At 38.3% G+C, this 24,578-nt stretch overlaps 2 protein-coding genes across 2 annotated transcripts in view; both read left to right on the top strand.

The window, feature by feature from the left end:
• Window positions 1–9,987, top strand: part of LOC311095720 (uncharacterized protein) — a 117,730-nt gene extending 107,743 nt beyond the window's left edge. Inside the window, exons 35-41 of the mRNA XM_084134401.1 lie at window positions 924–1,016; window positions 1,245–1,315; window positions 1,436–1,580; window positions 5,593–5,859; window positions 5,964–6,048; window positions 8,810–8,925; window positions 9,047–9,987. Of these exons, the coding sequence (XP_083990527.1) occupies window positions 924–1,016; window positions 1,245–1,315; window positions 1,436–1,580; window positions 5,593–5,859; window positions 5,964–5,972 (585 nt within the window). The 3' untranslated portion in view covers window positions 5,973–6,048; window positions 8,810–8,925; window positions 9,047–9,987. The remainder of the gene's footprint in view (window positions 1–923; window positions 1,017–1,244; window positions 1,316–1,435; window positions 1,581–5,592; window positions 5,860–5,963; window positions 6,049–8,809; window positions 8,926–9,046) is intronic.
• A 4,607-nt stretch (window positions 9,988–14,594) lies between these two features.
• On the top strand, window positions 14,595–23,046 carry LOC311095723 (SUN domain-containing protein 1-like). The gene is made up of 8 exons (XM_084134408.1): window positions 14,595–16,307; window positions 17,427–17,519; window positions 17,748–17,818; window positions 17,939–18,083; window positions 19,959–20,225; window positions 20,330–20,414; window positions 22,642–22,757; window positions 22,881–23,046. Exons 1-8 carry the CDS (start codon window positions 15,936–15,938, stop codon window positions 23,043–23,045), a joined length of 1,314 nt encoding a protein of 437 aa, XP_083990534.1. The 5' UTR covers window positions 14,595–15,935; the 3' UTR covers window position 23,046.
• Window positions 23,047–24,578: the final 1,532 nt, after the last annotated feature.

The raw sequence follows: 24,578 nt of genomic DNA, 5'->3' as shown, positions 1-24,578 counted from the left end.
ATCTTTACAGATATTTAAGTAGATGTAAGAAGAACTTTTATATTTAGTGTATATATTTATTATATTTCAAGATGAGCACTTATTGGAGTGAAGCAACTATGGTTTGCTTTTAATACATAATTTTTAGAAAAATCATGTTCAAATGATACATCAGGCTTATGATTATGATCTCTCAATCATCATTGCATTACATTGCATCTGTAGTTTGTATCGAGGGTAACAACGTGTTTTGATCACAACTAAGCATTTAAATATCATAAGACATAGTATTGGGAGATATAGTGTCAACTGATATTTTAATGCATGTAGTCTGCTATACTGTTAGTCACAGAAGCCATTAGAATACACTTTTGTTCACATTGAGTTGGGTCTATGACAAAGATCGTTTCAGTAACTCAATTAGTATTTTTAATATTAAAATGCTGTAATATTTATGAATTTGATTATGTACTTATCCACTTCGTTGCAAATGTGCGTGCATAGAGCCTGCCCACACACTCTTCTGATTGGCTTTTTTTTCTTTCTTTCTTTTTTTTCGTCTCGTAGTTGCAGAGAAATCACTTGTCACTGGAATCTTATCAAATTGCATCTGGTTAGGACATGGTATAAGACTTCAAGAACTTACTTTTTTTTTTCTACCCCAAAACTTGTGAACTGTTTATGAAGTTCACGATAAAAGAGTAACTTGGGTGAGCTAAACTCACCCCCAGCTGTGTAGAGCACAGAGACGACTAGAGATTAACATCCTGACATAACTTTTACATTGTTCTTAGTTTAACACCATTCTTAACATGTTTATTTTCAGTTATATGTTATGTAATGCCTTTTTTTTGTGATTAAATTCAGTTAATTGAAAAATGCTTAAGTCCTTGTTTAGCATATTAATTAGTTCCTGATTTGATGTGTTTTGCTTCTGTCTGCAGCGTCAGGAAAAGCATGCAGAAGAGCAACAGTCAGAGAATACTCGACTCGCCGAAGCTGAGGCTCTGCTCCAGACATTGGCACGCAAAACTGAGGTGTGACATTCAAATTGTACCAGGAACACACAAGGTGGTTTATATCAGCATGCTGCAGGATTTAGTTTTGGTTGTGGAAGGCTCTAAACCACTGGCCCAAAGTTACTCTGAACTTTCACATCACAGTACCCATGCTTTTTGAGTATGATATAATGACCTCTGATTCCATAAGCAACATTCAACAGATTCAGCAGAACTGGCGATTTCAATTTAATGTGTTCAATTTAGGAGCTGCAGAGAAAACAAGAGCCCGCATTGCAAAAGATTCCTGAGGCTGAGGCGCCCACCCCTGATCCCAGGTTATTATCTTTAAACAGTCAACAGTGATGTCTTTCAAACATTAAACCAGATTGAAGTAATATTCCAGGTACTTCATGTAAATGGATGTTGTAATGTAAAGCATGTCTGTTTCTCTTCAGCGAGGAGGATGAAAGCGGCTCCAGTGAGGCTTTGCTGGCAGAGGTGAGGAGGCTAGAGGAGGCTTTGGAGCGCATCAGAGATGATGTGCAGGGGCTGGTGGGATGCAGAGACAAATGTGAGCAGCTGGCCTCCTTTTCAAGCTCAGTAAGTGCTCCATGCCATCTGTTATCTATAAGTGTTTGCAGTACCTAGTTTTTATACCTGACATTAACCCTCAGAGGTCGGAGATCACGCCGGCGTGATCTGCTCGCTTTTTTCCTTATGAGTTGAATTGAGACCCCAAATACTCTTTTGACTTTGATTTTACAAAACAAGTTTCATACATCAATCGATTCTGTTAAATGTGTATTATTTTTGTGTATACTCACAATAAAAACAAAGTGTTGTGCTTTTTGCCAAATAAAGAAAAATAAACACGAAGCGAGTTCTGCCTTCTCTCTGCCAGTAAAGTCCATTCTGAAACGCGTCCGAAAATGAGCAATAACTCAGTGAATACTCAGTCAAACAGGCATACAGACACACAGGCATGAAGCTTGAATTATCTTCTTTTAAATGAAGTAATTTATATAAAAAACAAATATTCTCATCTTGTGAAATCTGTATTAAAAGAGAGCGATTCCAGTCGATCTCATTAGAGCTAATTCAAATGTAATGTGACTCCGCCCACGGAGAGCGCACGCTATTCAAACGCAAATGGCTGAGGTAATCCGCGCAATCCTGTGAACGCCCCCATATCAGCTTGAGAAAACCAAAACACAAGTTTATTCAGAACATTACTTGTTTACAACGTCTCGCAGCGCTGTGAGGAATAATGAGGAATACGAGCTGAGGAATACTAGTAAGTTTTTCCTTCTCGGGTTTCTGTTTATGATGAATGAACGGCATAGATGCGCGCTGTTTACCACAGCTGGCAAAAAACAGTATTACGTGACAGTTCTCCATTATGGACGCGAGCGCTCTAAAAAAAAGCACTACAAGACTTTCAAACTTTCACAGAGACCTCAAAACAGAAAGTACAAATCCTTTCTTTAAAACGAATTTCGTTTTGTATCAATTGTATCTTAATTTTAATCATTTTTTCATTAACAAATTTCCTGGATTTAAAGTAAATATAGGCTAGCAATCACAACATAAGGTGCTTGAACTGTGTGAATGAATGATGTTTTAGCAAACTGTATTGCTATACTGAGATGAGTAAAAATCGACTGAAATATGTTGAAATAAAATGTAGGCTATTTGTATAAGCAACGTATTAAACTGCAAATTAACAATATGCCCTAATATTTCATGAAAACAACGTTACACAGTCAGGCGAAATATGAAAGACAACATCTTGTTGACTAGATTTGGGTACAGTTTTTACTGTAGAGTATACTGCCACGTCAAATAAGCTTTTGTTTAGCAATTTCTATATATAAATTACTATTTTTGTCAAAAATAAGTCATCAACTAAGATGTTAGCTGTTCCAATGTTGACTAAATTCAAACTAATGAATACATAGATAAAATGTAGGCCTATAATAATTTTTTTTTACAAAGAAAGAGTACACTTGAAATATTGTTGAAATTGTAATTATTGTTGTAATTGTAACCTTTTTAATAAAATAGCAAAACATATTTACAAGATAGATGTAAGCAAAATCTTAAATGGTCAATATAAGTCTTCTTCTAAATATATCTTTTGTCCTTGCATTGTGGCTCAGTCAGTTTCACACCTGAGTGAATGGCTCATCATTATGCAGAGTGGGTGGGACATTGTATTTCTCAGGTGTAAACCACTCCTCGTTCACGCCCCCCTCGCATATTGGCTTTCCAAGCAAAACCTGTTTTACATCAATTTAAATCAATGTATGGTTTTATGTGAACGATAAAGCAAGACTATTTTCACATAATTTTGAAGAAAAAATTCTAGGCGAGGACATCCATTAGTCAAAAGTCTTATTGACACATATTTACTATGTGTTTTGTGGCCTTATTTCAGAAATTTTAGTTTTTAGTTTTTTCAATATCCATGCATAAACATTATTCTCTCAAAAATGAAAACATGTACATACATGTGGCTCACATATTATTGTAGCCCTGTTTGTGCTATATAGAGTGAATTTACACCTTTGCCATTAATATGTTTATAAGCAACTGAAAAAAGCACAAATGTCAGGGCATGTCAGAACATCTCAAGGGCCCCAAAAACAGCCCAGACCCCAGAGGGTTAACACTTATTGTTTAGCGCTTATAATGCAAGAAATGTTAAACTTTTCTAAAAACCACCTAGTTTTTAGTATGCAAACCAAACTTTGAAAATGTGGTGACCGTTAGAATTGCCAAAACGCATACGTTTTCCGATTTTTAGTTTTTAAAAAAAGGTGTGTTAACAACTTCAGATAAGAGACAGGAAATGTGCAGAGTGGTGGGTCCCCAAGACTAGGATTGAAAACCACTGCCTTCAGGACTGAATTTTGTTGATAAATATGAATATGCATGCACACACATTTTTACAGACAACAATAGCACTACAAACAGACAACAAATTTAGCCGACGTTTCATAAATCTGAACTTTTGCTCTACACCCCTTTAGGCTGTAGTTCATATGATACAGATCCTAAAGTGTCTACATTTGAATAAGGAAAGTAGGTCTGAAAAAGGAGAAATTCACTTATTGATGAACAATTGCAGCTTCTTTTTCATAAAAAGTTAACCCTCTACACGCATTATTATGCAATCATGGAAAAAAATGTTACAGTGTTTTTTTATATATAAAATAGACTCAAATTAACATTTATTTTTTCTTTTCTTTTTTTCGGGGGGTACTTTTGGGTGCGTTGCCATATGGCAACATTGTGCGACAATGGAACAGCCTGATGTGTTTTCTCCCAAAATGACATGAAATTCATAGATGATTACAGACCTGTCTTTTAGAAATTAAATTGTTTTTATTATTTAAAATGTTTTCAAGAGCTTTGTGTACAAAATATGAAACTAATTTTCAAAGTATTATTTCAACAACATTTACAAAACATCTGACGCAAACTCATAAGAACTGTTCAAGTGAAACTACTCAATGTGAAACGATTATTTCAACAACATTTAGTCTACTACATATTGAGTCTACTAGGCCTAATTCTGCCTGCCTCTCATACTCCTCATCACTGATCCCTAGCTCATCCTCACTTTCATGAGATGGTATATCCTCTCAGCCTTGTCATAGAACACTGACGGCTTCATTTTCTAAACAAAATAAGTAATAAAATTATACTTTTATACTTTACTTTTACTTTACTTTATAAATATATACAAATATATATAAATATGAGTAGAATACAACCATCCAACTATATCAGTGCATCCATACATTGTCATTCATACAAAGCTACTCTGCATTAGCATGGGCAAAATATTGTTCCATTACCGCACAATGTTGCCATATGGCAACATACCTATTTTATTGAATAAAAAGGTAATAGTAATATCAAAACAATGTGACAATGATTGAAAAAAGATTACAACTTATCCCAGATGCTTGATGTAATTTTAAATTCTGAAGAAATATGAAAAATTGAGGAAAATCTTCACATATTCACGAGCACTTCTTCAGCAACTGGAGTCATCAAAAGTGTGTGAAAAGAATGACAGTGCAAGGGTGTGTAGTGTCATGTAATGTCATCAAAGCATATCATTGGTTACCACCAGGTTCTACCATGAATTTAAGACCATTCAGAGCTCATGTTTATTTTCAAATTTCAAGAAATGTCCAAAGAAAGGGTATGTTGCCATATGGCAACACTGTGCAGTAGAGGGTTAAGTAGAATATTTTCAAACAAAATATTTGTGTAATATTTGTTTTGTTAATATGTAGGTTTCATAAATTTGGACCGTTTTTGAGCAGTCACTAGTTAAATTCCATTGATTGAATTAATCTGGAGTTAATACTGGTAATTCTCCTATTATGTGGTCTTATAAATTTCATATAACAATATATACAAATAAAATGTAGTGCATCACATTTGCTTTGCAGTAGTTAAAAGTATTTTGAAGTTTTTTGGGGTTTTTTTGACAACTAAAAATGAGATGACAACTAAAGAGTCTAATATACCAAAAGGCAGATCAGTCTGAACAGTCTTAAATGGTGTCCTAACTCCTGGATCTGTTCTCTTGCAGGTGTCCGAGCAGGTGGAAAGGGAAATCAAGTCTCTGTTTTACGGCAGTGACCGAGCAGTAGAGCTGGAGCTTCCTGAATCTCTCCTGCAGTGGCTCTCTGATCACTTTGTGAGCACCACTGAACTGCAGGCTTCACTCAGCATGCTGGAGAGCAGCATTCTGGGTAACCTGTCCCTTCAGGTAGAGGAGGGCAAGTCAAGGCCTACTAAAGAGACAATCACTCAGACTGTACTACAAGCCACAGGGGAGGCAGGCCTCTCTGAGGAAGTAAGCTTTTGAGAACTCGTCTTTGAGAATGCTAATTAATAAGTAACCCAATTATTGTCAGATATGTAATGCTGCGTTTGTGTTTTGTTGATCTTTCTCCTCAGCATGTATAGTTGATTGTCAACAATGCAATGAAGCTCTACTCTGAAGACCGCACTGGTCTGGTGGACTATGCATTGGAATCTGGAGGTATTGTAATGATGTTAACTATGGATGGATTTCAAATTGTTTTTAAAAGTTTTTCGCGTATTGTAGAACTGTACAACATGGAATTAGAGATTGGGAAACCTACCTATTATGTAATCGGCGCGGGCCAATGGTAGTACAAAGGTGTTTATTAGTCGAAGTGAATTTTTCTGGAAAGTTTGCTTTGGCAAGCTGCTTTGAACTCCCAAAACTAACTCCAAATGAAGTTCGTTTTGCCCTGATTTTGTTCGAAATGGCATATCAGTTCGATCTACAAGTCCTTCAGACTGACGGCTCCATTGCAGCTTTCATTGGCCAAGGACAACCCAAGAGGACATTGACAAGTATTGGTTGCTTCAGTCGCAGTTCGTTTTCTTCAGCATCATGTTTAGTGGCTTGAAAATGTAAAGTCGGATGTTCCCACAATAACAGATCAGTGTGAAATTCATTCTAGAACGTTGTGCAAGTTTATTTAAACTGGTGCATACTTTTGAAAATCCAGTTTAGTTCAGTAGTTCTCAAACATTTTTTGGTCGCGCCCCCCCTTAAAGAAATCTCGCCCCAACCACACACACCTCTGACTACCAAATAATTTCACAAAAAATGATAAAAACTGAAAGATTTTTTTAATTGAAAAACGTGCAGTGAAAAACACCTTCAATAGTTTCACTTTGTAATGTCACTGAATCATGTAACAGTAAGAGAATGATAGATCAGAACTTAACATTTAAAGGGGACCTATTATGCCCCTTTTCACAAGATGTAAAATAAGTCTCTGATGTCCCCAGAGTGTGTATGTTCACGGCACAGGGGGCGGAGCCTAAGCAGCCGCGATCAGAGCCAGAACAGGGAAGATGATGATAATAATAAAACAGACAGTCACAGTAATGGTGTTCATTTCGACCATAAAAATGCCTACAGAGTCAGAGAATATATGCTGTATGGAGTTGGAACAGGTATAGTTTAGTTTAATTACGATTATAACCTATTTGGCATTGCTTGTATACACTATTAATGCAAGCCTGCTGTAGGACTTGGTCTGACGATCTGAATTGTCTGAATGATGACACAAAATATACTGATGAGTTTAATAAAGTTTACTGTATGTCACACAAAAGATGAAGCATCAGTTTTTCTTCAGAAAATCACTGTTAGAGCTGAGTAAACAGTATACGAAGTGCATAAGTAACTTACATACTTACAAATTTCTGTAGAGTTGAGGGAGCATTTTCTTTGAAAACAAAATGAATCCACCTTGTCTTCAGTGGCTGGCAGATTTCAAGAGTAAATAGAGAGAGCTATGTGAATGAATACATCCAGCTACAACACCTTCAACGCTTGGGAGATGCTTCGACGCTTCTCGTGAGTGCATTGCTGCAGCAATGGCTGATGTGTACAACTCGCAGTGAACTCGATCAGGGCAGGTCTAAGTTATAACGGCAGTGTCAGTCAACACTCGTGGGCGGGGCCTGTGGCTTTAGTGATGTCACTAAAGCCACATTCTGAAAACAGGTCGTTTGGAGAGACTGCTTATGATTTATGGGGATTAAAAAAAAGGAGTGAGTGGATTTTTATCACTGTAGGGTGGTTGTGTACACACACTGCCAACACACATTTATGTCCAAACACCATACAAAAGTGAATTTTGCATAATAGGTCCCCTTTAAATATTTAGTGATGCTTTGGATGAACAATATATAAAAGAGCCAATATATAACCGTTTTTCTTCTCACCGGAACACACACACAGCAGCGGAGTGGCGCGTTCACAATAGCAGCTTGTGATTCGGTCCTCTGAAGAGGTGCTTTTTTATGGCAAACAACTTCTATGTTGGGCTTGTTCCAAAAGTAACAAGTCAACGGTCTGAACAACGATTCGGTGTGATTGCTGTTCGATGCCGCTTTATAAATGCAGAACGTTAACCACTATTCACTCTGTTGCAACGGCTGTTTTTCTTTTTTCTGCTGATCTCCCAATGATTTAGTTGATCCTGATAAGCGCTCATTGTCACAGCTGTGAACACAACTTTTCTTATTCCATGAGGGGGTTTGGCGTCACAACGACTTTGTTTCCAGGCGGATGCGCGATACACGTCTCCTTGAAATCCTGTAGAATTCAACCAATCACATGACGACTTCGAATCTCGTGTTTATTTCCACAGACTGTTGGGCGAACGTCTAATGCATGATACCAGAGCCCGTCTACGGAGAGCCTTGGCACTTCCTATTAGCCCCATTGTATAGATGGTTGGTTGCAGTTCCATTAGAATTCCACTGGAGGTGATCGCGGGCGAGTGCAGACTGAATGGGAGTCAATGGGGCTAGACGGCTAAATGTGTCTCTTTCACCTGATTGCCTTTGGGAAATCTTAGATTTTATTGTAGATTTTGCAAGTTCAACATGGGTTATAGGTCGAAAGCTGAATGAACGAGTACTTATTTCTTTTCGATTTCTTACAGGTTGAGTTGTTGTTGCCCATAACACGCTAGCATTATGCTAATGACGTCAGCAATCTAACACCCAGCAATGTGTAATTTCTTTGCATCTCCTTTCGAATACAACATTCAAATTAATAGAAAAAAAATTATATCCTGAGAAAAGTGGATTTTGAGGGTTTTTCGCCATAGACCTCCATTCATTCTGCACTCGCCTGCGAGCGCCCCCGCATGGACAGAGACGTGTTACTGCCAATTCTCTTCCTATTAGACATTCTCTGATGATACTAGCCAAAATATGACAAGATCTGCATTTCTTTGTGTCTGTAGGAGGCAGCATCATAAGCACTCGTTGCTCAGAGTCCTTCAACACCAAAACGGCACTAATGAGTCTGTTTGGCCTCCCGCTGTGGTACTTCTCTCAGTCACCACGTGTAGTCATACAGGTCTGACACCTTTGAGAATTCTCATTTCATGTGTATTCATTTGTAAATTCAAGCTTTGATTTCCAATGGTCTCTTTCTCTTCTGTCTTTCACTGTTTCTCTTCATCCATTTGTCCCTACAGCCAGACGTGCATCCTGGGAACTGCTGGGCATTTAAAGGTTCATATGGTTATCTGGTGATCGGCTTGTCCATGAAGATTGTGCCTACAGCCTTTTCTCTGGATCATACGCCCAAATCCCTGTCGCCCACCGGCAACATTAGCAGTGCCCCACGAGACTTCAATGTATATGTAAGTACACATGGAATTCAAATAATATCAGGGTTTCTACTTCTCTCCAATGAATTATATTAATGAATAAGATTTGTTTTTACTTGTGCTGTGGTAGATTGCAAATTGAAGTCCATTACTGAATACAAATTACACTACCTAAAATGTGTCATGTAGTAATTACATCACTAACAACAATTTTTATAGTGTAATCTGACTACTTTGATTTACTTTTGACCTGACTTGTTTATAACACTGATTTGAATGTGTTTTTTCACTAACTAAAAAAAAAGATTAATATTTTATGCTGTGCTCTCAATTTACCATGAATTTATAGTCGCCTAGCCTGACTAGTGGCTGATCTAGATTAAACTATATAAAAATTAGGAAGAATCAATGATTACGTTAAGTAATGAATTCAATAAAAAAAGTTACTATTCTTACATAATTACAAGTATTTAAATTTTGGAATCTGATTATGTAATTCACTGGAAATAAATATACACTCATGCACTGGAAAAAAGAGGAATAGTCACTCTTAAGAAACAAATAATGTGCCATAGCGCTACAGTTAATATACGATTGCATGCTGGTACATGTACCGTTAGGCCTCAAGGTCAGACTCAGCACTTGCACTCGTCTCATTCTGATGCATCACACTGTTTCCAATTTTGTCAGTCATCAGGGTTATGCTTTTTTCATTATTATTATTATTATTATTATTATTATTATTATCTGTTAGAATTCACCACAAAATTCTACGAACAAAACAGTGAAGAATGTCTTTTAGACGAAATGTAAGTTTTGTTAAGTTCTTCAACTTTGTGCTTTTTGTTTTCATTTGTTTTTTGCCAGCTGATATGTGCCCTATTTATAAATGGCTAGAGAAATATAACTATTTATTTTTTTGTATTTAAGTTGATATAGTGAGTTTGGATTTTCATGATCTTTATGCAAAGGATTTTGTAATTGCCATGTGATCTTTATAGGTTGGCTTTTCAAATAAAATTCTATTTTTTATTATTTTAAAAAGGATTGGGTGCGTTTATATGGCAAACTTCACTGCCGTCTGATAAACAAAAGAAATAATTAGTTATGATTAATTGTCTAGCATCTGTATTATTTAACCAATCTTTAGTTTAAAAAGGTCAAGTGCTCTAAACAGTAGACATGCATTAAGAGTTATGCACTAGACTGAGACTTTCTAATATGATGTTCCACGTCATAAATGAAACATTAAAATCATCCTTCAACTCCCTTCATCCTCCATTAAATTTATTCCCAAAATGCTGGCAAAAAATTATAATTATTAATGTAATTTGTTAGTTAACCCTATAAAGTCTATTGCACCATATTTGATATCAGAATATCTGAAGGCCTCTGAATCGTCAGCATGATCAACTGCTGAAAAACTTGTTGAATACAATCTACTAAATGCCTTCTGTTGTCTTTATTTTTTTATAAGCAAGTAAAAGGCCTTTTAGAATAATTATAAAGATGTCCATCTTTATGTTGTGGCTTTTTGCAGTGAAATCTTTTTTTTTTTTTTTTTTTACTGACTTTTATAAAGTAAATATAAGAATACATTTGATATTATTTCAAGATGGAGATTAACTGGATTGAAGCAACTATGGTTTACTTGATTAACAAATAATTATTTTTTTCAAATTAGTTCAAATTGATTCACTTCATATTACACGTGTTTTATGTTTTCATAGTCAGGAGGAGTCATGGATCTTTCAACTTTTAGTTTGCAAACTTTTTTATTTACACAGGTTAAAGGTGAGGAGGGACGATGATCTGCATTAGGAGGAGTTGTAGTTGCGGTTGTGCTTGTTGATCCACAAGTGCTTCAGTCTCGGATCGTTCGTGTAGCGCTCAAGCAGCAACTCTTTTTCTCTTCGCTCCTTCTCTTTGATTATTTTCTTCTCCTCCTGTTTCTTGGCCTTCTCCTCTGCCCAGGTGAACAGAAAAAGTGGCACTTTCCTTTTGCACATTTTCTGGACGGTCGCCTTGTGCTGGGTCTCAGTCTTGGGGCCGTCAGGAGAGGCTACACAGAAGAGCCTCATCATGTGCTCATCGATCTGAGACGCCTCATCCAAATGGCCTTGCATGGCCTTGGAGTCTCCCATTTCCCTGGGGTCACCTTCCTCTTCCTCAAATCCCTGGGTCTCCTCCACTTCGCTCGCCCACGCTTCCTCCTGCACCTCGCTGTCCTTTTCCAACCAGGCAAACATCTTTCTCGCTCTCATTTCAGCCTCTGGCGTTTGGGAGCGTTCAGTCTCGAGTAAGTCACTGATGGTCTTCTCTCTGTCCTTCACATGCTCGTTCTCCTCATCCTCGATGTCAACCAGCATGAGTTGTGGAAGTGGCTCAAACGGGGAAGTGAACGGCTGAGGCTTCCGGCTGGGAGGACGTCGCAGAGCAACGACTTCATCAGGTGCAGGAGTGGGGCTCGGAGGAAGTCCTTTGGGAGGACGCACTTGGGATGAAGAGCACCGGATGGAAAACAGTTCATCAGGTGCTGGAGTGGGATGTGGAGGAACCGCCAATGGATGCATCTGTGGTTTCGCAGGACGCATCTGGGATGAAGAGCGTCGGATGGAAAACAGTTCATCAGGTGCTGGAGTGGGACGTGGAGGAACCGCCAATGGATGCATCTGTGGTTTCGCAGGACGCATCTGGGATGAAGAGCGTCGGATGGAAAACAGTTCATCAGGTGCTGGAGTGGGATGTGGAGGAACCGCCAATGGATGCATCTGTGGTTTCGTAGGACGCATTTGGGATGAAGAGCGTCGGATGGAAAACAGTTCATCAGGTGCTGGAGTGGGACGCGGAGGAACCGCCAATGGATGCATCTGTGGTTTTGCAGGACGCATCTGGGATGAAGAGCGTCGGAAGGAAACAACTTCATCTGAACATGGAGGAGCCGCCGACGGTTTGGGAAGATCCACTTGAAGCGGAGAAGATGGCAGGGATAACTCATCCTCAGGTGCTGGAACTGGTTCAGGATGCACGGCTGGTTTTGTCACTGGCGGCAGGGGTTTGAGGCGAGTGCCTGGTAGAGCGAGGTGTCCGGAGACACTTGGAAGCTTTGGGAGTTCTCCCTCTATTGGCTTTAAGAAGGAAGATCTGACTGTAGAATGCAGAGGTTTGACCTCCACAAGAAGTGGCGTTGGCCCTGCAATCTTCTGTTTCCTCCGTTTTCTCACCTTCCTTTTCTTTTCTCCAGCTTCTCTATATCCAGCCGCTAATTCTTGCGCTGCATACTGCTGTGCTCTCTGAGGTGTCTCCCTTCTGCGCAAAAAGTGAGCAAAACACCCAAACAATTGACTAAATATACTTCTAAACAGCGCCATTATGGACACCGAATACTAAAATAATTCAATATCTGCAGAAAGTCTCAAGTCTTTCGATCGATTTACTCCTAACACACCAACAGTAGACCAGAGTCAGAGTTGTCGTTTAGAGTTGCCATGACGCATTCTCAATATGATGTCACCACAGTTAGAACTCTGCTGCACCTGGAGCTGCTCAGACAGTTCAAACACACACATTCACACTACTGGCATCAAATGAAATACTGACTGTTTCCCAAACACCCCTTCCCCTCACTGAATATTATTATTATTGTTCCCTGGTTTAAGCCTATTATATTTTAAATTAATATTAATATTATAATATTATATTATATTTTCAATCAATTAATATTTGTACATTAAAACTGTTTATATTTAAAACATTAATCTCCTAACATACTTTATGCACAGTGTTGGGTACATCTCTAAAAAAAATAATGTAATTACTAGCTACTAATTACATCTTCAACAGTGCAATTTAGCCTACTACTACTAGCGCCCACCAGTGGTGGCGCCAGGGAGGAGCCAGGTGGTGCTGTAGCTCCCCCTATAATAGCCATAGCACCTGCCCAGCACCCCCAAGAAATGTCTGTAATTTTTTTATATTTATATTTTAATGTCATGTTTGAATAGTCTTTTTCATGTTGTTAAAAACAGGAATTAAATAATAATTTAAAAATCGCGAGCGGACGCGCGCTGGCGGGCGCGGTCGCCGTGAGCGCTGAGCGAGCAGGAACGAGTAACGTTAGTGAGTTGTCGTCGAAAAAGATGGAGAAAGCAAAAAAAGCTGTCGGGGACTAGAAAGAGAAAGAGGGAAAAGGAGATGGCATGTCAATTGATGCGACAGCAGCTACTGTAAATAAGTGGATGGTGAAAGGCAACAGGTAGGATTTAAAGTGTGACGTCCAGGCATGTAGACTACTGGCCATCCGGGAGATTCCCGGTGGGCCGACGTGCTTTTTGGGCCGATACATCTCATACCTTTTTTTCTTTTTTTTGTCTTAACGGCCCATAAAACTCGTACATCGGCGGCCCATTCGTTTTGTTTTGCTTAATTGGCGGCGCATGGGTTAGTGCCGGTGTAATGCATTGGTTAAAAAAAGTCAGCGTTAGTTTTTTTTTTTCTGACACCCCATGAAACGCGTAGATCAGCGGCCCATTGGTTCTTTTCTTGATTGACACTGGGCTTACCCAATCACATCTTTAATGTGAAGTATAGAAATATACTCTTTCAAGTATAGAAATTAGTACAAAATTAATTATGAAAGTTTCCTTTATTTTTCAGTGCATTTGTTTTACAATATATGGCTATTACTATCATGGGATTAATTAACTATTATTATGTAGTAGTGTAATCAATGTAGACTGACACTAACTAAAAGAGGTTTGATTTTTTCTTTGTTTAATTTGCACACTGAATATGGGTTGGAGCTTTTAATTTTTAACTCTCAAAGTGCACCAGACTGATGATTGCCAAAAATGTTGCTGCATACCCCTCTGACACTTGGTAGTTGCGTCCCTGTCTATAGCCCTTGAATACTTTTACATATATATACAGTATATATATACTTATAGTCGCAGAACGAGTATAGTTAATGTGGGCATGTACGCATGTGTATACTTTCATTATGGTGTTGTTCATGATGGCGTTTCATTATGGTGGTCCGATGCGACCTCCATAATGAAACGCCCCAAAATTCAAAGCACCTTCTCTTGAGTGTTGAGCATCCCCATAGCACCTGCAACAGAAAATCTCTGGAGCCGCCACTGGCGCCCACAAATGAGGTTTTGTCTTATATTTATTATATCATATTATGTTGTTATCATAGGCCTACAATATCACATCAGCAAGAGTTCCGTTTTACCGTGCACAATTGCAAATGTGATATTTATTTTATATAACAGTTAAATTAACAATAAATTAACATTGTGAGATACATTTATAAACAATATGGTCAATATTGTTTGTTTTCCCTTTATTTCGCAGAGGAGAATTTCAAAATGAAGCCATAGCAGTCTCAATGCAACAGACAGCGATGATTTTTTGAATGGAATCCGCGTTTTGAACGAATCAATTTAATGATTCAATGAACAATCACTTGCTTCTTTCCCGAAATAATCAGTCGTTTGAACAAATCGGTTGAATGAATGACTCCCTCAACTCACTTATTACGACAGTGACTTGCTGCCACATATTGGCAGTTTTAGTTTCACATTTAAAGTACCCTTTAATTAGAACGTTAAATTAGAAATTAGTTCATATTTAACAATCTCATAGCTTTATTTATGCAATTGTAAATGCAATGTAAATATATTAATGCCAGATCTGATGCCACTTCTGTGTCACCTCTGCACTGCAAAGATGGATTTTGATTTATTGATTTAATTTGACTGGTAACCGTGGTATTGTGTAATTATTCTAATAGAATTTAATTTTAATGTTAGAATTTGACATAAAAGGTGATGCATACATCTACAAATGTCCATATATAGGTGAAAATGCCCCTGGAAATCAATTTAAGATGGCGAATATTACCCCTTAATAAAAAATGTTAACTTCTGTCACTGCTGTGAACTGACCACTGCATAGAATATGAAAAATATGAATATCTTCGTCAGTCAGCTGTCAACAACAGGCCTAAACCAGCCATGGCACCAAGCACAGAAACACAATCAGTAAAATATTATCTAATCATTATCAACAAAACTGAAAGTATGGAGACATATTTTTTCAATATTGCACACCCCTAATGCATGGTATTCATTTTGATTTCTTCGGGTCTTAAAAAAGTCTTAAAAGCCTTAAATTTGACTTTAAAAAGTGTGCAGAAACCCTGTGATATGTGCCCAATTTATTAATAGCTAGAGAAATATCACTATTTATTTTTTGTATTTAAGTTGATAAGGTCAGTTTGGATTTTCATGAACTTTATGCAAAGGATTACTTCGCAGCATAGTAATATGCTAAAGCCCGCCCGCGTTTGAGATGTGATTGGTTACAACATGTTTTTGAAGTTGAGAGCGTGCAATTTCAAACCGTGTTTTTGAGACTGTCTTTGGTAAACTGCAGTTTTAAGGAGAAAATACTCAGCAATGGTGTTGGCTGATGAATTTGCACATGGTTTGTCTTAAAGCATATTTAAAAAACCACCACATAGGCATATAATCAACATTAAACACATGATATCCACCACAGGGGCTCTTGAACATTTAATGACACGTTAAAAAAAATATAAATTAGAATATCAAAAGTGTAAAAGTTGAGCCAGGGGGTCTTCTCGCCTCAGGTAGGGGTCCATCTCATCACAGTAGTAGGGCAATATGACCAGTTTTAGTAATTTTGTTGGCAAGTAAATGAGCAAATATTTTATTTATTTCATTTAATGTTCTGGTTGATGCTAAACGTAGATCTAAATATGTTACCATGTAAAAGTATAAGCACATTGTTCTTAAGCTGGGCATCTTACCCTATCATGTCTCGCTCCTCCCTTAGGCCATCTGTGCTGTCAGTGGAGGCAGAGAGGATGATGCATTTGGAGGAGAGCTTGTCTCAGCTGTGGGATCGAGTGGCAGGGGGTTTGCTCAGGCAGGAAGAGCAGCACACTGAAGTGCTCAGTCTCTATAACACGCTGCGGTCAGAGCTTCACAGACACACAGACAGAGAGAGCCTGGGCCAGTGGATAGGAGACCTGCTGGAGGAGAGATTCAGCCTGCTGAAGGGAGAAGTGCAGAAAGAGGCCAAGAACACGCAACAGGTGACATCATGCTTAATCCCATAAGGCCTATTGCCTCATGTTTATACACATTTCTAAGATCTCTAAATTATCAGCATGATCAAAACGTTGATGAAAAACCCGTTAAAACCTTTCATCTGATTAATAGTTCATACTTTTTTTAGCCAGCAAAAGGCCTTATTATAATTGTAAAAAATGTCCTCCACTTTTCTTTTTGTGGTGAAATCTTTACAGATATTTAAGTAGATGTAAGAATAACTTTTATATTGTTAGATATATTTCAAGATGAGCACTTATTGGAGTGAAGCAACTAAGGTTTGCTTTTAATACATAATTTTTAGAAAAATCATGTTCAAATGATACATCAGGCTTATGATTATGATCTCTCAGTCATCATTGCATTACATTGCATCTGTAGTTTGTATCGAGGGTAACAACGTGTTTTGATCACAACTAAGCATTTAAATATCATAAGACATAGTATTGGGAGATATAGTGTCAACTGATATTTTAATGCATGTAGTCTGCTATACTGTTAGTCACAGAAGCCATTAGAATACACTTTTGTTCACATTGAGTTGGGTCTATGACAAAGATCGTTTCAGTAACTCAATTAGTATTTTTAATATTAAAATGCTGTAATATTTATGAATTTGATTATGTACTTATCCACTTCGTTGTGAGTGCCGTGTGCGTGCATAGAGCCTGCCCACACACTCTTCTGATTGGCTTTTTTTTCTTTCTTTTTTTTCCGTCTTGTAGTTGCAGAGAAATCACTTGTCACTGGAATCTTATCAAATTGCATCTGGTTAGGACATGGTATAAGACTTCAAGAACTTACTTATTTTTTTCTACCCCAAAACTTGTGAACTGTTTATGAAGTTCACGATAAAAGAGTAACTTGGGTGAGCTAAACTCACTCCCAGCTGTGTAGAGCACAGAGACGACTAGAGATTAACATCCTGACATAACTTTTACATTGTTCTTAGTTTAACACCATTCTTAACATGTTTATTTTCAGTTATATGTTATGTAATGCCTTTTTTTGTGTGATTAAATTCAGTTAATTGAAAAATGCTTAAGTCCTTGTTTAGCATATTAATTAGTTCCTGATTTGATGTGTTTTGCTTCTGTCTGCAGCGTCAGGAAAAGCATGCAGAAGAGCAACAGTCAGAGAATACTCGACTCGCCGAAGCTGAGGCTCTGCTCCAGACATTGGCACGCAAAACTGAGGTGTGACATTCAAATTGTACCAGGAACACACAAGGTGGTTTATATCAGCATGCTGCAGGATTTAGTTTTGGTTGTGGAAGGCTCTAAACCACTGGCCCAAAGTTACTCTGAACTTTCACATCACAGTACCCATGCTTTTTGAGTATGATATAATGACCTCTGATTCCATAAGCAACATTCAACAGATTCAGCAGAACTGGTGATTTCAATTTAATGTGTTCAATTTAGGAGCTGCAGAGAAAACAAGAGCCCGCATTGCAAAAGATTCTTGAGGCTGAGGCGCCCACCCCTGATCCCGGGTTATTATCTTTAAACGGTCAACAGTGATGTCTTTCAAACATTAAACCAGATTGAAGTAATATTCCAGGTACTTCATGTAAATGGATGTTGTAATGTAAAGCATGTCTGTTTCTCTTCAGCGAGGAGGATGAAAGCGGCTCCAGTGAGGCTTTGCTGGCAGAGGTGAGGAGGCTAGAGGAGGCTTTGGAGCGCATCAGAGATGATGTGCAGGGGCTGGTGGGATGCAGAGACAAATGTGAGCAACTGGCCTCCTTTTCAAGCTCAGTAAGTGCTCCATGCCATCTGTTATCTATAAGTGTTTGTACCTAGTTTTTATACCTGACATTAACACTTATTGTTTAGCGCTTATAATGCAAGAAATGTTAAACTTTTCTAAAAACCACCTAGTTTTTAGTATGCAAACCAAACTTTGAAAATGTGGTGACCGTTAGAATTGCCAAAACGCATACGTTTTCCGATTTTTAGTTTTTAAAAAAAGGTGTGTTAACGCCCCCTTCAGATAAGAGACAGGAAATGTGCAGAGTGGTGGGTCCCCAAGACCAGGATTGAAAACCACTGCCTTCAGGACTGAATTTTGTTGATAAATATGAATATGCATGCACACACATTTTTACAGACAACAATAGCACTACAAACAGACAACAAATTTAGCCAACGTTTCATAAATCTGAACTTTTGCTCTACACCCCTTTAGGCTGTAGTTCATATGATACAGATCCTAAAGTGTCTACATTTGAATAAGGAAAGTAGGTCTGAAAAAGGAGAAATTCACTTATTGATTCTTTTTTTTCGGGGGGTACTTTTGGGTGCGTTGCCATATGGCAACATTGTGCGACAATGGAACAGCCTGATGTGTTTTCTCCCAAAATGACATGAAATTCATAGATGATTACAGACCTGTCTTTTAGAAATTAAATTGTTTTTATTATTTAAAATGTTTTCAAGAGCTTTGTGTACAAAATATGAAACTAATTTTCAAAGTATTATTTCAACAACATTTACAAAACATCTGACACAAACTCATAAGAACTGTTCAAGTGAAACTACTCAATGTGAAACGATTATTTCAACAACATTTAGTCTACTACATATTGAGTCTACTAGGCCTAATTCTGCCTGCCTCTCATACTCCTCATCACTGATCCCTAGCTCATCCTCACTTTCATGAGATGGTATATCCTCTCAGCCTTGTCATAGAACACTGACGGCTTTAGTTTCTAAACAAAATAAGTAATAAAATTTTACTTTTATACTTTACTTTTACTTTACTTTATAAATATATACAAATATATATAAATGTATGAGTAGAATACAACCATCCAACTATATCAGTGCATCCATACATTGTCATTCATACAAAGCTACTCTGCATTAGCATGGGCAAAATATTGTTCCATTACCGCACAATGTTGCCATATGGCAACATACCTATTTTATTGAATAAAAAGGTAATAGTAATATCAAAACAATGTGACAATGATTGAAAAAAGATTAGAACTTATCCCAGATGCTTGATGTAATTTTAAATTCTGAAGAAATATGAAAAATTTAGGCAAATCTTCACATATTCACAAGCACTTCTTCAGCAACTGGAGTCATCAAAAGTGTGTGAAAAGAATGACAGTGCAAGGGTGTGTAGTGTCATGTAATGTCATCAAAGCATATCATTGGTTACCACCAGGTTCTACCATGAATTTAAGACCATTCAGAGCTCATGTTTATTTTCAAATTTCAAGAAATGTCCAAAGAAAGGGTATGTTGCCATATGGCAACACTGTGCAGTAGAGGGTTAAGTAGAATATTTTCAAACAAAATATTTGTGTAATATTTGTTTTGTTAATATGTAGGTTTCATAAATTTGGACCGTTTTTGAGCAGTCACTAGTTAAATTCCATTGATTGAATTAATCTGGGGTTAATACTGGTAATTCGCCTATTATGTGGTCTTATAAATTTCATATAACAATATATACAAATAAAATGTATTGCATCACATTTGCTTTGCAGTAGTTAAAAGTATTTTGAAGTTTTTTTGACAACTAAAAATGAGATGACAACTAAAGAGTCTAATATACCAAAAGGCAGATCAGTCTGAACAGTCTTAAATGGTGTCCTAACTCCTGGATCTGTTCTCTTGCAGGTGTCCGAGCAGGTGGAAAGGGAAATCAAGTCTCTGTTTTACGGCAGTGACCGAGCAGTAGAGCTGGAGCTTCCTGAATCTCTCCTGCAGTGGCTCTCTGATCACTTTGTGAGCACCACTGAACTTCAGGCTTCACTCAGCATGCTGGAGAGCAGCATTCTGGGTAACCTGTCCCTTCAGGTAGAGGAGGGCAAGTCAAGGCCTACTAAAGAGACAATCACTCAGACTGTACTACAAGCCACAGGGGAGGCAGGCCTCTCTGAGGAAGTAAGCTTTTGAGAACTCGTCTTTGAGAATGCTAATTAATAAGTAACCCAATTATTGTCAGATATGTAATGCTGCTTTTGTGTTTTGTTGATCTTTCTCCTCAGCATGTACAGTTGATTGTCAACAATGCAATGAAGCTCTACTCTGAAGACCGCACTGGTCTGGTGGACTATGCATTGGAATCTGGAGGTATTGTAATGATGTTAACTATGGATGGATTTCAAATTGTTTTTAAAAGTTTTTCGCGTATTGTAGAACTGTACAACATGGAATTAGAGATTGGGAAACCTACCTATTATGTAATCGGCGCGGGCCAATGGTAGTACAAAGGTGTTTATTAGTCGAAGTGAATTTTTCTGGAAAGTTTGCTTTGGCAAGCTGCTTTGAACTCCCAAAACTAACTCCAAATGAAGTTCGTTTTGCCCTGATTTTGTTCGAAATGGCATATCAGTTCGATCTACAAGTCCTTCAGACTGACGGCTCCATTGCAGCTTTCATTGGCCAAGGACGACCCAAGAGGACATTGACAAGTATTGGTTGCTTCAGTCGCAGTTCGTTTTCTTCAGCGTCATGTTTAGTGGCTTGAAAATGTAAAGTCGATGTTCCCACAATAACAGATCAGTGTGAAATTCATTCTAGAACGTTGTGCAAGTTTATTTAAACTGGTGCATACTTTTGAAAATCCAGTTTAGTTCAGTAGTTCTCAAACATTTTTTGGTCGCGCCCCCCCTTAAAGAAATCTCGCCCCAACCACACACACCTCTGACTACCAAATAATTTCACAAAAAATGATAAAAACTGAAAGATTTTTTAAATTGAAAAACGTGCAGTGAAAAACACCTTCAATAGTTTCACTTTGTAATGTCACTGAATCATGTAACAGTAAGAGAATGATAGATCAGAACTTAACATTTAAAGGGGGCCTATTATGCCCCTTTTCACAAGATGTAAAATAAGTCTCTGATGTCCCCAGAGTGTGTATGTTCACGGCACAGGGGGCGGAGCCTAAGCAGCCGCGATCAGAGCCAGAACAGGGAAGATGATGATAATAAAACAGACAGTCACAGTAATGGTGTTCATTTCGACCATAAAAATGCCTACAGAGTCAGAGAATATATGCTGTATGGAGTTGGAACAGGTATAGTTTAGTTTAATTACGATTATAACCTATTTGGCATTGCTTGTATACACTATTAATGCAAGCCTGCTGTAGGACTTGGTCTGACGATCTGAATTGTCTGAATGATGACACAAAATATACTGATGAGTTTAATAAAGTTTACTGTATGTCACACAAAAGATGAAGCATCAGTTTTTCTTCAGAAAATCACTGTTAGAGCTGAGTAAACCGTATACGAAGTGCATAAGTACCTTACATACTTACAAATTTCTGTAGAGTTGAGGGAGCATTTTCTTTGAAAACAAAATGAATCCACCTTGTCTTCAGTGGCTGGCAGATTTCAAGAGTAAATAGAGAGAGCTATGTGAATGAATACATCCAGCTACAACACCTTCAACGCTTGGGAGATGCTTCGACGCTTCTCGTGAGTGCATTGCTGCAGCAATGGCTGATGTGTACAACTCGCAGTGAACTCGATCAGGGCAGGTCTAAGTTATAACGGCAGTGTCAGTCAACACTCGTGGGCGGGGCCTGTGGCTTTAGTGATGTCACTAAAGCCACATTCTGAAAACAGGTCGTTTGGAGAGACTGCTTATGATTTTATGGGGATAAAAAAAAAGGAGTGAGTGGATTTTTATCACTGTAGGGTGGTTGTGTACACACACTGCCAACACACATTTATGTCCAAACACCATACAAAAGTGAATTTTGCATAATAGGTCCCCTTTAAATATTTAGTGATGCTTTGGATGAACAATATATAAAAGAGCCAATATATAACAGTTTTTCTTCTCACCGGAACACACACACAGCAGCGGAGTGGCGCGTTCACAATAGCAGCTTGTGATTCGGTCCTCTGAAGAGGTGCTTTTTTATGGCAAACAACTTCTATGTTGGGCTTGTTCCAAAAGTAACAAATCAACGGTCTGAACAACGATTCGATGTGATTGCTGTTCGATGCCGCTTTATAAATGCAGAACGTTAACCACTATTCACTCTGTTGCAATGGCTGTTTTTCTTTTTTCTGCTGATCTCCCAATGATTTAGTTGATCCTGATAAGCGCTCATTGTCACAGCTGTGAACACAACTTTTCTTATTCCATGAGGGGGTTTGGCGTCACAACGACTTTGTTTCCAGGCGGATGCGCGATACACGTCTCCTTGAAATCCTGTAGAATTCAACCAATCACATGACGACTTCGAATCTCGTGTTTATTTCCACAGACTGTTGGGCGAACGTCTAATGCATGATACTAGCCAAAATATGACAAGATCTGCATTTCTTTGTGTCTGTAGGAGGCAGCATCATAAGCACTCGTTGCTCAGAGTCCTTCAACACCAAAACGGCACTGATGAGTCTGTTTGGCCTCCCGCTGTGGTACTTCTCTCAGTCACCACGTGTAGTCATACAGGTCTGACACCTTTGAGAATTCTCATTTCATGTGTATTCATTTGTAAATTCAAGCTTTGATTTCCAATGGTCTCTTTCTCTTCTGTCTTTATCACTGTTTCTCTTCATCCATTTGTCCCTACAGCCAGACGTGCATCCTGGGAACTGCTGGGCATTTAAAGGTTCTGTTGCAAAGTTTTCTTTGATCGAAGCAGAGACCAGTGAGACAGTTGGGATCGCGTTCAACGGAAGTTATTCTTTATTGAGAACTCCGCCGTACGCGGCTGTAGAAACGTCCAACATGATCTAATCTAACATAACTTTACATGGTATCTTATAGGCATTTTAGGAGGAGGGACTTTTGGGGGTGGAGACAAATTCAGACAAAGCATGTAAATGAGTATACAGGTTAAGGTAACACCCTAGACTGAGGGTCTAGCCAATCCTAATTCAATCAGCATAAGGCTCCAAGGGCCATTTGGGTCCGAAAGCCATTTGCGATTCTCAGTGAATCATTCGTGTGCTACTCCCATCAGTTCTGAGTGATACTGGGACTCAAAGAGCCATTAAAGACAATGAGGAGAAAACAGGAAAGGCAACTTTGCTGAGCAGAATCATTATCTTACCCTTAAACACTAAATACAATATTCTTTACCGTGATGTTATGTAAGGAAGCATATTTGACATAGATTCTTAAATTTGAATCCTTCAGTCCCCTCTTTGAGAGTTCTTAAAAACTCTCACAAAAATACAAATTTAGATACATAAAGTTCATTCTTGTAACTGGTGTAAGTTACAGGCACATATAACTTGCTCTGTGTTGTTCATCTGTAATTGCATGCTGACACAGAAACAAAACATGCAATTTAGGGTCCGTGAATTTTCTGCGTTGTGTATTTTTCATTTTCTTTGGTGATAGTTCGTTCAGCAGTGGGTCTGGTTGTCTTCTTGAGGTTGGGGCTTCATACGCAGATGAGACGGTCGTTGCATATGGATCTCGGAAAAAACCATCAAGTTTTATCTGCACACTGTAAGACAGAAAACAGAAAAACAGAGAGCAGTATTTCTTCAAAACACTACGGTTGTAGCAGTTTAAACACTATGGTTCTATCGTTTTCAGAGTCTACTGTTGTCGTTTCATTCTTTCCCTATTTCTTAATTTATTTGACACCTATGGACCAGTGAGGTGAGGATGGACTATGGTTGGGAAGGGCCTATAAGGGAATCTTCACCACAGGGTTGGCCCCCGAAAGCCTGTTGCTTCCAGTTCTTCCTGGGCTCCTCACTGTCCTTGTCCTATTCTGTCCCTGTGTTGTGTACACACTGTACAGTGTGTGAGAAAATTGGCACATTTCCATTCTCCAGTGAAACATCAGTCCTAATAAACATAATTAACAGAGGATGGTGTCTGATTGTAATGTTCTGCAGTATAACATTTTAAGGCTGTGAGTATACTGAATGTCCCCCAAACAAAAGCTGAGACAGTCACTTTCCTTTTGTTCTATTAAACAAAAATAAGTCTTTCATCTTTGTTGTGAGTTACTGGGGAAATTAAGCACTCACAGCCTAAATGGTTAACACCGTATCAAGTTGCCCCACGAGTTTAACGAGGAGGGGAGGGGCTGCTTCAGAATATCAAGCAGGCTAAGCAGAAGCTGGTTAACCTTGTTAACTTGTCTTAAGTTATTTTTGTTTTTTCTACATTCTTTTCCAAAATGTCCGTGCTTGCCACAGTAAGAACAACTGGCTTCTCTAGGACTTTTGCGTTTCTGTTTCTCTGAATTGACCTTAAAGGATGCTGCTGCAATTTTTACTCTTGCCTTGACATCAGAGTCTCTTTCCC

This window comes from Abramis brama (genome assembly GCF_963993115.1).
Source record: "Abramis brama genome assembly, chromosome: 14".
NCBI lineage: Eukaryota > Metazoa > Chordata > Actinopteri > Cypriniformes > Leuciscidae > Abramis > Abramis brama.
This window is presented reverse-complemented; position numbering and strand designations above follow the sequence as displayed.